The 15199-nt window shown below is 44.0% G+C and overlaps 1 protein-coding gene across 2 annotated transcripts in view; it reads left to right on the top strand.

Moving 5' to 3' along the window:
- The window catches only part of LOC140727991 (cilia- and flagella-associated protein 44), a 207614-nt gene that overhangs the window by 41001 nt on the left and 151414 nt on the right, over positions 1-15199 (top strand). For both annotated transcript variants that reach the window (XM_073046057.1, XM_073046058.1), the window contains exon 12: positions 9905-9999. In XM_073046057.1, the coding sequence (XP_072902158.1) occupies positions 9905-9999 (95 nt within the window). The remainder of the gene's footprint in view (positions 1-9904; positions 10000-15199) is intronic.

Below are 15199 nucleotides of genomic sequence, written 5' to 3' on the forward strand. Positions count from 1 at the left end.
AGAGAGAGTTGATTTAGAAAAGATAAACACTTGCCCGTTGTCTTGGCAGAGCAAATCCTTGGAATCAGGGGAGCAGACTTCCCCGTTGTTAGTTAAAAGCAGTCTTTCGTTGGTTCTAGCCACAGATTCGAAATTCGGAATCTAACGCACGTGGCTTCCTTCAAAATGGCTTCCCGCTCCCACGGGAATCGATATCGTGCTTCCTTGGTGTCTCCTGGGTGCGTCTGAGGGTTCCCCCCCCTCAGACCCTCCTTTATACTTCTTCACGGGATCGCAGGTGTCAGTCAAGTTGCAGGTAATGCGATCTCTCTCTCAACCAGCCCACTTTGCCCGAGGGCTTTTCACGTAGTCTCCATGAGACAATAGTCAATGTCGCCTTTATTCTGCTTCTCGGGAGAACGTGGTCTCTCTCTCTCTCTCCCATTTTCCTGTGTCTATTCAGCACGTCTCTTCCTCTTTTGGGTCAGCTGACCCCCCCTTGACTAGGGTTCTTGAGATTCTCACAAAGGAGGGGGCCGACGGCATAACACCTCCCCCCATAACGGGTTTTTAACCAGCGGTTAAAAACAGGTTGGTACAGGATTTTTTTTTTAATCTACATACTACACAAGCTTTTCTCTTCAGAGTACTACTGTTATACATTCAAGTCAGTATCTAAACAGGTAACAAGTACAGTGCCCCTTTTCTTTAATACCTTAACCTCACGTGCCATGCTAACGCCTGGTAGCATCAGACTTCAGCTCAATGAGTCTTAGCTTACATACATCTACAAAGGTTCATGCAAAATACTAATTTTTATGTTACTTTCAAACTTAACAGTCAAGCTTCCATGGGTGTTGTCTTTATTATTCACATACTTTGTCAAAATCCCTTAAAACCGGCTTCTGCTATTTAAAAATCGCGTCCCCATTAACCCTCGCCTCTTTTCCGGTTAATTCCCTCATGGTGATCTTGGGCACCCTGGCGAAATAGGCTTTCGCCCGCTCCTTTCATAGTAGTTATTTTATCAACGTGTTCCAAACTTAGACCATCTTCCGGATTTCCACCCAATTCCTTAATTTTGTGCAATTTGTTATTTTTCTCTTCAGGACCCGTCATGCTATTAGTTTCCAATTTAAGATCTGCAAGCGATCCCGCTTTGTTCAGACAGCAGGTTAAGTGCTGCCTGTTCACACCACACCCTTGCATAACAATAGCGTGTGGGGCCCCTTTACCTTCCAACTCAACCTGTAATTGATTCACAGGCTTTGTGGTACCAAGCCATTGTCTCTGTAGCCTGGTTGCTGCTTCTGATATCAGTCCAGCCTTTAAATTTTCTTCATTCAATTTGGGAACTACACATTTCCCTTTTCCTTCAATAATATTCACCTCATCAACTTGTAACCCACTTTCGAGCACAAACACCTGGGAACTCTTACTTCCCAAGGTTAACCCTTTTTTTTCCGAACCAAGCCTATCTGCTCCAAAAGGACAGCCGTCTCGTCCAGCTGAGTCAAATACCTCCACTTTTTTCTGAGCTCCGTGACTAGGTTCAGCACCACGTGCATCCCCATCTTGGACACACTCAAACGGGACATTGGCCTCTTCCAGGCTTTCAACACCCGTACCTTTTTCAAATTCTAACGTCCCCCGATCCTTCCAGCTACTCTCTAGGCAGCCCCCCGTTGGGGAAGGCGCAACCCTGCGAGCTGAAACAACCTCCTCGGCCATTTCAGCTGACTTCTCCACAGCAAGGATACCCTTCCTCTCTAAGACTGCCCTCATTTCACTCTCGGGACCATCGAGACCACCTTTAGAACTCTCAACTTCTCCAAACAATTCTGCCAAACCAGACAGATCAACCACGTCCAACTCTGGACGTTTTAACAGCTTTATCCGTTTCTCATCTTTATTTCCTACCTCTAGGACCTTTCTCTTCACTAAGGGGGGGGGGGCTATCTCCTTACCCCCTTTTACTTTACTCCTTTCTGTTTTACCACCCTCTGAACCCTCGTGGTATAGGGTCGGTAAAAACGTCTTGGCCAATTCACTACTGGCCCGAATTAAACTGCTCTGGTTCTCAGCTGCTTTTCTCGACAGGCTGCAAGTGTCCGCGCATGCGGGATAGCTCGGGGACTCCATGGGCGGGGCCTCAACTATCAGGGCGGTTCCCATCTTCCCACCCGCGAGGTCATTACCCAAAAGGAGGTCCACGCCTTCCCCCGGTAACTCCGGCAGGACTCCTAGTTCCACAGGTCCCGACACCAACTCGCAATCGAGAAGGACCCTATGCAAAGGCACGACCTCGGTCCGGTTCCCTATACCTCTCAGGGCTACCTCCCCCGTCTGAGGGCCGAATTTTAACACATTACGGCTCATTAACGATAGTTCCGCCCCCGTGTCTCTCCAAATTCGTACTGGGATGGGGGGGTCCCCTTCCCTCAAAGACACGGTTCCTTCGGAACTAAATGTCTCCCGCCCCTCCGGTACTCCATCTACCTGGGGCCCTCTTGTCCATTTCCTGATTACCACTGCACGCCCGATAGGGATCGCTGCTCTCTCCCTCTCTGGCTCCTTTCTCGGAGCAAAGCAGTTCTATGCGATATGACCCACCTTCCCACAATTAAAACAGGTTAAACCAGGAGATCTCCAGGTCTCCTGTCTGTTATCCTCACTTTTTCTGCTAGCTCCCGGCGGGATCTCCGCCTCAGCCGGCGGGCTTTCCCTACCATTCCGACGGTCTCTCGGGTAACTTTTTGGCGAGGAAAACTTTGTCTTGTGGGTTAGGACATATTCATCTGCGACCCTAGCCATCTCTGAGATGGACTGATTCGTCCTCTCATTTAAATACATTCGGATCTCTTCCGGAACGCAACCTTTAAATTCCTCAATCAAAAATAACTCCCTGAGACGCCCATAGTTCTCGGCCACCTTTTCAGCTGTGCACCAATGGTCCAAGAGCACACCCTTCTCATGGGCTAGCTCGGTATATGTTTGATTCCACCCTTTTCTTAAATTTCGGAACCTTTGTCTATACGCCTCAGGTACTAACTCGTAACCTCGGAGAATGGCCTCCTTTACTTGATCATAATTCCCGTCCCTTTCTGGGGGCAACGCGGCATATACCCGCTGTGCTTTCCCTCGTAACACACTTTGTAACAACGTCACCCACTGCTCTCTGGGCCACTTCTGATTCACTGCCACCTTTTCAAAAATCAAGAAATAACTATCAACATCCGTCTCCTCGAACGGGGGGGACCAACCTCAACGCCCGACTAACATCAAACCCCTCCTCTCTCTCTTCCCCTTGAGCTCTTCACTCCTGCCTTCGCCTGTTCAGCTCCAATTCATGGCTCCTTTGTTTCTCTTTCTCTTCTGCTTCTGCTTCTAGCTGCTTTAGTTTGAACACATGCTCTCTTTCCGCAGCCTTTTCAGCTCTCTCTGCATCCTTTTCCCTCACAGCTCTCTCTGCATCCTTTTCCCTCGCAGCTCTTTCCGCAGCCTTCTCAGCTGCTTCTATTTCTAGCTGCTTTACTTTAAGCTCATGGGCCAGCCTTGCTTTCTCCAACTCTGCTTGATCTGTCCCACTCGCTAATCTCCTTTCGGGAATATTTTCCAAATCCTCAGCTGCAAACACCTTCTTCCCAACGTAATGCTGTTGTATGACCCTTTGCACTTCCTGCCTTTTCATTGCTGGCTTCACCGCTGTGAGGTCTAACGCCTGCGCCAAATTTACCAAGTCTGATTTTGTAGCCTTCTCTAGCGCCTCTACCGTCGGGTTTCTCATAAATTCACCCACATCCATCTTTGCTGGTTTCCCGTCTGGCTACCTGCATAACCAGATTTAAGTTTGGACTTACAGCCCGATTCACTGACCCTCCCGTTTGGTTTCAAATCCGGGACGAGAACCCCACTTGTTACGTAACCCCGTAACCAGGTAACTTACCAGCAAAGATAGATGGATCAGCTGAGTCGGATGCTACTATTTTCAAACGTTTTATTCAAAAAGGGCACAAACGTATGGTTAATACAAAACATTCAGATCATATACATCGTCAAAACTCAATCTAAAACACCGGTGTAACCATAATCAATCAGAAATAAGCTCTACAGTTGTCTAGGGGTAATACTGAGTCCAATTGAAATATAAAGAGTCACTCAGAAGTTTGCAGGCTTTTCCCTTTTGGGAACCGCTGGGGTTTTCACGTTGTAGAGAGAGAGAGTTGATTTAGAAAAGATAAACACTTGCCCGTTGTCTTGGCAGAGCAAATCCTTGGAATCAGGGGAGCAGACTTCCCCGTTGTTAGTTAAAAGCAGTCTTTCGTTGGTTCTAGCCACAGATTCGAAATTCGGAATCTAACGCACGTGGCTTCCTTCAAAATGGCTTCCCGCTCCCACGGGAATCGATATCGTGCTTCCTTGGTGTCTCCTGGGTGCGTCTGAGGGTTCCCCCCCCCTCAGACCCTCCTTTATACTTCTTCACGGGATCGCAGGTGTCAATCAAGTTGCAGGTAATGCGATCTCTCTCTCAACCAGCCCACTTTGCCCGAGGGCTTTTCACGTGGTCTCCATGAGACAATAGTCAATGTCGCCTTTATTCTGCTTCTTGGGAGAAAGTGGTCTCTCTCTCTCTCTCCCATTTTCCTGTGTCTATTCAGCACGTCTCTTCCTCTTTTGGGTCAGCTGACCCCCCCTTGACTAGGGTTCTTGAGATTCTCACAAAGGAGGGGGCCGACGGCATAACAATATGTTATTATCAATCCGCACAGTCTGTGGTCTTCTGGTTAGGAAGTTGAGGTTCTAATTGCAGAGTGAGGTACAGATGCCCACGTTCTGCAACTTCTCAGTCAGGATTCTGGGAATGATGGTATTAAATGCTGAGGTATAGTTGATGAACAGCATCCTGATGTAGGTGTTTGTGTTGTCCAGGTGGTCTGAAGCTGTGTGGAGAGCCCTTGAGATTGCGTCTACCATTGACCTATTGCGGCAATAGGCAAATTGCAGTGGGTCCAGGCCCTTGCTGAGGCAGGAGGTAGTTGCAGCAGGCAGGTAGCTGGGTGACCGTCAAGAGAGAGAAAGGGAACAGGCAGCCAGTGCAGAGTACCGCTGTGGCCATTCCCTTCAATAATAAGGCAAATTGTAGCATATCCAAGTCCTTGCTTATGCAGGAGTTGACTCTGGCTATGACCACGCTCTCAAAGTACTTCATCACAGTAGGTGTGAGTGCAACTGGGTGATAGTTGTTGAGGGAGCTCACCCTGCTTTTCTTATGTACTTGTATGAATACCACCCTTTTGAAGCAGGTGGGAACCACTGACTGTAGCAGTGAGAGAATGAAGATCCTTGGGCATGCCCATTATTTGATTGGCACAAGTTTTCAGTGCCCTACCAGGTATACCATCAGGGCCTGACGCCTTGCGAGGGTTCACCTTTTTGAAAGATGTTCTGGAGTCAGCCTCTGAGACAGAGATCACAGGGTCACCAAATGCTCCAGTGATTTGCATAGCTGTAGTTTTATTCTCCTTTTCAAAGTATGCATAAAAGGTGCTGGCTTATCTGGGAGTGAAGCATCATAGCCATTCATAATGTTAAAGTCTTGCCTTCAAGGAAATAATGGCTACAAACTGCCAGAACTGATATGCATCCTATTTCGTCTCTGTCTTCAATTGGAAATGTTTTTTTTCACTCTTTAACTAGTCTTCCATAGGTCATACCTGGTCTTGTTGTATAATTTTAGATCACCAATCTTGAATCCTATAGATCTAGCACTCAGCAGACTGCGAATCACCTGGGTTATCCATGGCAATGGTGAACTGTCTCAAAGACCATCACCCAGTAGCACTCACATCTATTGTGATGAAGTGCTTTCAGAGATTGGTCTTGGCTAGACTTAACCCCTGCCTCAGCAATAACCTGGACCCAATGCAAATTCCCTGTTGCTACAACAGGTCTATAGCTGACGCAATCTCACTGTCTCTCTTCTCGGCTTTGGAGCACTTGGACAACAGCAATTCATATGTTAGGTGGTTGTTTATTGATTACAGCTAAGTGTTCAACACCGTCATTCCTTCAATACTAATCAATAAGCTTCAAAACCTGGCCTTCTGCAAATGGATCCTCAATTTCCTCATTGGGATACACAGTCAGAGTGGATCAGTAATAAAATATAATTCTCGATGACAATCAGCGCAGTGTACATCAAGATGCATGTTAGCCCTCTCTCTACATTCATGACTGTGTGGATAGAAACAGCTCAAATGCCATCTATAAATTTATCGGCAGCACCACTGTTGTTGGCAGAATCTCAGATGGTGACAAGGACTGATAGATTGGCTGGTTAAGTGGTGTTGCCTCAATAACCTTGCACTCAATGTCAGTAAGACCAAGGTATTGCTTGTGGACTGCAGGAAAGGGAAGTTAGGAGAACACACCTCATCGAGGGGTTAGCAGTGGAAAGGGTGAGCAGCTTCGAGTTCCGGGGCATCAACATCTCAGAGTATAACCTGGACTCAATGCAATAATGCAATCATGAAGAAGGCACTCAACCAGCTATACATCATTAGGAGTTTGAGAAGATTTGGCATATTACTCAAGACTCTAACAAATTCCTACAAATGTACAGTGGAGAGCATTTTGATTGGTTTTCTTATGGTGGCTCCAATGTGTTGGATCAAAAGAGCCTGCAAAAGGCTGTAGAGGTCAGATAACTCCAACGTAGGCACAACCCTCCCCATCAAGGATATTTTCAAAAGACAGTGCCCCAGTAAGGTGGCCCTACTGGTCTTGGTCATGCCTTCTTCTCATTACCATCAGGGGTGAGATGCAGGAGCCTGAAGACCTACACTCAACATTTTAGGAACAGCTTGCCCCCTTTACCATCAGATCTCTGAGCATTCCATGAACACTACCTGGCTATTCTTCTTTAGTACTATTTATTTATTGGAACAGTAATTTTTTTTGTCATGCACAAACAGCAAATTTGATGGCATTTGTATTTCTGTGATAATAAACTTGATTTTGATTATGATTCTTCCAATTTCAAAGGTTTGACAAATGTTTTCTGTCCATCATCATTCGAATTACTTAAGACCATTAATAAATTAATTATGAACAAATGTTAGCCTACCCAATTCTATGTAGTTGGTTAATGTAGATGCAGTTACTGGATTAATGTAGTTATTTCTCATTTCTGGATTTTGACTTGTATTCTATTTAGGCAATTAAATTAGATAAGCTCTAGTGGCACCAATGAAATTAACTTCACTGTCTGAGAGTATTGACAGAGTAGTTTCCTTTTCCCTTATCGCCATCCCATTTGAAGCAAATGTGAATACAGGGAAACTTGTTTTTAAGTTCTATTAGCAAAATATTTTTAAAGCTTTTAGGTTAAAGAATGCTTGCTCAGCATTCTTATGTGATGTCATATGTAATATCTTCAGTGACTACGATACTTAGACTTTTATTATTTAATTATATGAATAGTATGTTTGTGTAATGGATATCTTGATCTTTCTGACCATACCAGCAGATCCTTTTTAAAATTATCAACTTGTAAATGATTTTGACTTAAAACTCCACAAGTTGATGATTGAAATGGTACAATTCAGAAATAATATTGTCATCCTGATGCATGATGTCAAACTGACACATCAACTCTCCTTTTGCCAACACAGGTACTATGGCATTCCTCCAGCAGTTTGTTTTTTTTCACTATTAATCTTTTTGTGATCCTTCTCCATATCCTCTGTCTTTATGTATTTTGAATTTATATCTATTTTCCCCTGTCATTCCCTGTGACAAAACATTCCATTGTATAATAACCTTCTGAGTAAAATTGGCTTCTCCTCATACACTGTAGTAATTTTAAATTGATGATGATATTTTCCCACAAAATGCTCACTAGATGAAATACGAAGGGTGATTGATAAGTTCGTGGCCTAAGGTAGAAGGAGTGAATTTTAGAAAACATTTATTTTTCAATGTAGTCCCCTCTTACACGTACACACTTAGTCCAGCGGTCCTGGAGCATATCGAAGTGGTCCACAGCAGGGGTGATTGATAAGTTCATGGCCTAAGGTAGAAGGAGATATGTATTAACTTTCTACATTATCACTCAAAGAGTTGAACTGCACGTGCATGTAACGAGAGTGTCTTGGACCTCCAGGTGGTCCACAGCAAGGGTGATTGATAAGTTTGTGGTTTAAGGTAGAGGGAGATGAGTTATACAGCTCTCGTTATATGCATGTGCAGTTCAACTCTTTGAGTGAAAATGCAGGAAGTTTGAAGTTAATAACATCTCCTTCTACCTTAGGCCACAAACTTATCAATCACCCCTGCTGTGGATCACTTCTGGAGATCCAAGACGCCGACTTCTGCAAAGAAGGGATCCTTATGCTCCATGACTGCTGAACTAAGTGTGTAAATGCAGGAAAAATAAATGTGCTCGGTTTTCTAAAATTGACTCCTTCTAACTTAGGCCACGAACTTATCAATCACCCCTTGTATTTGCTCCCTGGAAAATTGCATTTAAAAAAATAAATCTCAATTAAATTCCATGATCTTAGTGGATTTAGACATTGCATTCTCTGGGGCTTCAATTTTCTCAATGCTGTTCCACTAGGATCAGATTTCTGTTGTTTGTGATATGACATATGATCTGCATGAAAATGCAGGTGGTCTAATAAGCAAGTTTGAAGGTGATATGAAAATAGGTGGAGTTGTGGATGCAGCAGGGTTATAGATCAATTGGAAATTTGGCTCGATAAGTGTGAGATGTTGTACTTTGGGATGTCAAATGCAAGGACTCTGCAGAGCATTGACATATAGATGCAAGTCAGGTAGGAAGCTACCTGAGGGAGGATAAAAAGCGGATTGGGTGGTAAAGAAGGCGTATGGCATGCTTGATTCTTCAGTTGAGCCATTAAGTATAAAAGTCATATTACATCTGACTTTTGTTTAGGTCACACTTGGAGTATGTGTGCAGTTCTATTATAAAGAGGATTTGGAAGCTTCGAAGAGGGTACAGAAAGACTCACAAGGCTGTTACCTGGATTGGACAGTATTAGAGATCAGTAGAGGTTGGACAGATTTGGATTACTTTCTCTGGAGTGTTGTAGGCTCAGGGGCAACTTGGTGGCATAATTTAAAAATATAATGGTCAAAGTCCTTTTCCCAGGGTGGAAAAATCAAGTACTGGAGGCATAGGTTTTATGTCAGTGGGGAAATGTTCAAAGGCACATTTTTTTCTTACACTGAGCTGCCTGGAATGTGCTGTCTGAGGAATTGGTAGAAATAGATACAATAGCAACAATTAAGAGGCATTTCCAGGCAAGGAATAGAGGGATACGGACTGTGTACAGGCAGGTGGGATTAGTTAGATGGCAATGGCAGCACCAACATGGTGGGCTGCAGGGCCCGTTCCTGTTCTGTACTCTTCTATCTTCTATTTGTAAAACTGCACTGTTGTCCTATGTATGGCCTAAACAATATATTGTATAGGATGTCATTTTATCATAGATTGTTCTTTATAAACTTCGTAGTGCTCTTGGCTCCTATGTTACTGCCCTCATATTTTCTGTAGCTCCCATCACAGGCTTCTTTCCATTGAGTGCATTTTCCCCTGTATGCAGATCTTCTTAAAACTATTCTCCCTTAGACTTCTTTGCACTTACCATTTTTCTGACCTTTTTTTGAGTCAGCTATCATCCTTCTGAAATCTTCTGCACTTGTCAATCCATCTATTTTGTTATGATGGCAGCAGATTTCCATTTTATGATTCCTAAACTCTCCACCCACACTTTTGTAGAAGCAAGATGTGCCATGTTTTCTTCAGAACCATACTTCACCATATAGTTGAGAAGAATTGTGCTTTAGTACTTTTATTTCTGAAAATTGGTGCTAACCTTTTTGCTCAATACAATTTCAGATACAGTGCGCATCTATGACTTTGTGAGAAATGAAGAATTGGTAACTGTGAGGTATAGACGAGGTGGAACTGCATTAACTTGGGCACCACATGTGGTAAGTGAAACTTCCTACATAATAGTAGTGCTTGTTGCTGCAGCTTTTAAGAGATGAAGTAGCTTGTATGAGTTCAGAGTTGGTAGACATGTGCATCTTTTGATACCAGTGCCACTGCTTTGGGGCCCCAAATTCGAGTTGTTGTTCCCTTGCATTCACACATTTGAACATGATATTATGCATTATGAAGGGCCCTGTCCCACCAACCAAAGAAGGGATCACTGTCTATTTCAGGCTAGTTGCTGGCTTATGCAAATTCTGAAAATTGCAAATGCTGAAGTCTAAAATATAACCAAATTGCTGGAAGCACTCAGCTGGTCAGGCAGTGTTAATGGAAAGAGATATTAGATATCAATGTTAATATTGCTGGTTTATTTATTTCAGTTGTTGGTACGGTTTAACTATTTACAGGTAATTATTGTAAGGAAATAAAAGTGCAGACAATGAAAATATGAAATGTATCAGAAAATGCTGCCAAATCACTTACCAGTTTAATATTACAGGTCAAAGCCCCTTTGTTGCTATGGCACTTAGATGAAGGATAAAGGGTACATGCTTGTACAGCAATTTAAATTGCTTATATGATTAGTTTCAATTGGCATTAGGTTCTGCCCAGCTTCTTCTGAGTATCAGGGTCAAGGATGTCTCTGAATGGTTGCAGAAAATTCTTGAGAAGGAGGGTAAATATGTTAGTACAAATAACATGGGTAGAGTGAGAGTTGAAGTCCTACAGAATAAGTATAATGAGTTAGGTCAGAAATTAAGAAGCAGGACTGTGAAGGTGACGATCTCTGGATTACTCCTTGTCCCAGGTGCTATAGTGAGGTCAGAAATAGAAGGACAGGGGAGATGAATTTGTGTCTAAGGAGGTAGTGTATGCGGAAGGGTTTCAGGTTCTTAGACCATTGGGATGTCTTCTGGGGTAGAGGCAACCTGCACAAGAGGGTCAGGTTGCACTTGTACCAGCGAGGAACCAACGTCCTTGCAGAAAAATTTGCTAGTGCTGTATGGGAGGGTTTAAACTGGATTACATAAGAACATAAGAAATAGGAGCAGGAGTAGGCCATCTGGCCTATCGAGCCAGCCCCACCATTCAATAAGATCATGGCTGATTTGTCCGTAAACTCAGCTCCATCTACCTGCCTTTTCCCCATAACCCTGAAGAAGTCTTCAGTGTCCTGCCTCAATGACTACCGTCCCGTTGCACTCACATCCATCATCATGGTGTTTCAAGAGGCTCGTCATGAGGCACATCAAGACCCTGCTGCCCCCCTCACTGGACCCCCTGCAGTTTGCGTACCGTCCCAACCATTCAACAGATGACGCTATTGCCATCACCCTCCACCTGGCTCTAACCCACCTGGACAAAAAAGACGTGTACGTTTGAATGCTGTTCATAGACTTCAGTTCAGCATTCAACACAATGATTCTTCAAAAACTGATTGTAAAGCTGAGCCTACTGGGCCTGAACACCTCCCTCTGCAACTGGATCTTAGACTTCCTGACTGGGAGACCTCAGTCAGTCCGGATCGGAAGCGGCATCTCCAACACCATCACACTGAGCACAGGGGCCCCTCAGGGCTGTGTGCTCAGTCCACTGCTGTTCACTCTGCTGACCCACTGATGACTGTGCTGCAATACACAGCTCGAACCACATCATCAAGTTCGCCAATGTCACGACCATGGTGGGTCTCATCAGCAAGAACGATGAGTCAGCTTACAGTGAGGAGGTGCAGCGGCTAATGGACTGGTGCAGAGCCAACAATCTGTCTTTGAATGTGAACAAAACAAAAGAGATGGTTGTTGACTTCAGGAGGGCATGGAGTGACCACTCTCCGCTGAACATCGACAGCTCCTGGGTATAGATTGTTCAGAGCACCAAATTTCAACACCAGCTCCATAGCAAAGAAAGCCCAGCAGCGTCTCTACTCTCTGCGAAGGCTGAGGAAAGTCCATCTCCCACCCCCCATCCTCATCACATTCTACAGGGGTTGTATTGAGAGCATCCTGAGCAGCTGCATCACTGCCTGGTTCGAGAATTGTGCCATCTCGGACTGCAAGACCCTGCAGCGGATAGTGAGGTCAGCTGAGAAGATCATCGGGGTCTCTCTTCCCGCCATCACGGACATTTACACTACACGCTGCATCCGCAAAGCAAACAGCATTATGAAGGACCCCATGCACCCTTCATACAATCTCTTCTCCCTCCTGCCATCTAGGAGAAGGCACCGAAGCATTTGGGCTCTCACGACCAGACTATGTAACAGTTTCTTCCCCCAAGCTATCAGACTCATCAATACCCAGAGTCTGGACTGATACCAACTTACTGCCCTCTACTGTGCCTATTGTACTGTTTATTATTTATTGTAATGCCTGCACTGTTTTGTGCACTGTATGCAGTCCTGGGTAGGTCTGTAGTCTACTGTAGTTTTTCCTGTGTTGTTTTTACGTAGTTCAGTGTAGTTTTTGTATTGTTTCATGTAGCACCATGGTCCTGAAAAACGTTGTCTTGCTTTTACTGTGTACTGTACCAGCAATTATGGTCGAAATGACAATAAAAAGTGACTTGACTTGAATTCCCCTACTATGCAAAAATCTATCTAACCGTTTCTTAAATATATTTAGTGAAGAAGCTTCAACTACTTCCCTGGGCAGAGAATTCTACAGATTCACCACTCTCCAGGAAAAACAGTTTCTCCTCATCTCCATCCTAAATCTTCTCCCCTGAATCTTGAGGCAATGTCCCCTAGTTCTAGTCTCACCTACCAATGGAAGCAATTTTCCTACTTCTATCTTATCTATCCCTTTCAAATTTTTGTATGTTTCTCTAAGATCCCCTCTCATCCTTCTGAATTCCAGAGAGTACAGTCCCATAGGTTAACCCTTTCATCTCTGGAATCAACCTGGTGAGCCTCCTCTGCACAGCCTCCAAAGCCAGTATATCCTTCCTCAAGTATAGAGACCAGAACTGCACACAGTACTCCAGGTGCGGCCTCACCAGTACCCTGATTAGTTGCAGCATGACCTCCCTGCTCTTGAATTCAATCCCTCTAGCAATGAAGGCCAGCCAACATTCCGTTTGCCTTCTTAATAACCTGCAAGCCAACTTTTTGCAATTCATGAACAAGCACTCCCAAGGCCCTCTGCACAACAGCATGCTGCAATCTTTCACCATTTTAACAATAATCTGCACTCCCAGTATTCCTTCCAAAGTGGATGATCTCGCATTTACCACCATTGTTTTCCATCTGCCTGACCTTGGCTCACTCACTTAACCTATCTATATCCCTCTGCAGACTCTCCACATCCTCTGTACAATTTGCTTTTCCACTCAGTTTAGTGTCATCAGCAAATTTTGTTACGCTACACTCAGTCCCGTCTTCGAAATCATTAATGTAAATGGTAAACAGCTGCACACCCAGCACCGACCCCACTCACCAACTGGAGAAACACCCATTTATACCAACTGTCTGCCTTCTATTGGTTAACCAATCCACTATCCATGCCAATACACTTCCTCCGACTCCATACATCCGTATCTTATTTTTAAGTCTCTTGTGCGGTACCTTATCGAACGCCTTCTGGAAATCCAAGTATACGACATCCACCTGTTCCCCTCTATCCACTGCACTCATTATATCCTCAAAGAACTCCAGTAATTTTATCAAACAGGACCTGCCCTTTCTGAATCCATGTTGCATCTGTCTAATGGAACCACTCCTTTCTAAATGTTTTGCTATTTCTTCCTTAATGACAGCTTCAAGCATTTTCCTGACTACAGATGTTAAGCTAACTGGCCAATAGTTTTCCGTCTTTTGCCTACACCCTTTTTTAAAAAGTGGTGTGACATTTGCTGTCTTCCAATCTGCCAGGACCTGCCCAGAGTCTAGGGAGTTTTGGTAAATGATTACCAACGCGTCTACTATAACCTCCGCCAATTCCCTCAGCACCCTGGAATGCATCCCATCAGGACCGGGGGCTTATCTACCTTCAGGCCCTCTAGTTTGCTCATCACTATCTCTTTAGTGACAGTGATTTTATTGAGGTCCTCACCTCCCATTTGTTCCATAACATCATTCTTTGGCATATTAGACGTGTCCTCCACCATGAAGACTGACACAAAATAGTCATTCAATGCCTCAGCCATTTCCTTATCACCCAATATTAATTTCCCCTTCTCGTCTTCTGAGGGACCTACGTTGACTTTAGCCACGCTCTTCTGCTTTATATATTTATAAAAACTTTTGCTCTGTTTTTATATTTTGTGCTAATTTACTTTCATACTCTATCTTCCCTTTCCTTATTTCTTGTTTAGTTGTTCTTTGTTGCTTTTTAAAGTTTTCCCAATCCTCCAGTCTCCCACTACTCTTTGTGACTTTGTACACGTGAGCTTTTTATTTGATACTATCTTTTATTTCCCTAGTTATCCAAGGCTGGCTCTCCCCACACTTACTGTCCTTACTTTTGACTGGAATATACTTTTGTAGAGCACTGTGAAAAATTTCTTTGAAAGTATTCCACTGTTCCTCAACTGTCCTACCAAGTAGCCTGTGATCCCAATCCACATTAGCCAACTCCTCCCTCATCGTGTTGTAGTCTCTCTTGTTCAAGCATAATACACTAGTTTTCGATCTAACTATTTCATCCTCCATCTGTATGTGAAATTCAGTCATACTATGATCACTCTTTCCAAGAGGGTCCCTGACTACAAGATCGTTAATCTTACCTGTCTCATTGCAGAGGAGTAGATCTAAGATAGCATTTTCCCTTGTAGGTTCACTAACATGCTGCTCAAGAAAGCCATCACGGATGCATTCTATGAAGTTCTCCTCAAGACTTCCTTGACCAACCTGATTCACCCAATCTATGTGGAAGTTAAAATCCCCCATGACAACTGCCGTTCCGTTCTTACAAGCCTCAGTTATTTCTTGGTTAATCGCCTCTGCCACTGCAATATTTTTATTAGGTGGCCTATGGACAACTCCCACCAGTAATTCTTTTCCCTTTACTATTCTTAATCTCTTCTCAGATGGACTCAATGTTCTGTGTTCTGCTCCATAGATCAACAGGGGATGTAGTGGGACTCTTGAGTAGGAACAGGTCAGTAGGCAACAAGTGCAAGTCTAGTTATCAGAATAGCCATGGACACAGTAAAGGCAGAAAAGGAATACTCAGTTATACCGCACTTATTTCGATGCAC

The sequence above is a fragment of the Hemitrygon akajei genome, chromosome 5 (genome assembly GCF_048418815.1).
Source record: "Hemitrygon akajei chromosome 5, sHemAka1.3, whole genome shotgun sequence".
In the NCBI taxonomy this organism is placed as follows: Eukaryota; Metazoa; Chordata; class Chondrichthyes; order Myliobatiformes; family Dasyatidae; genus Hemitrygon; species Hemitrygon akajei.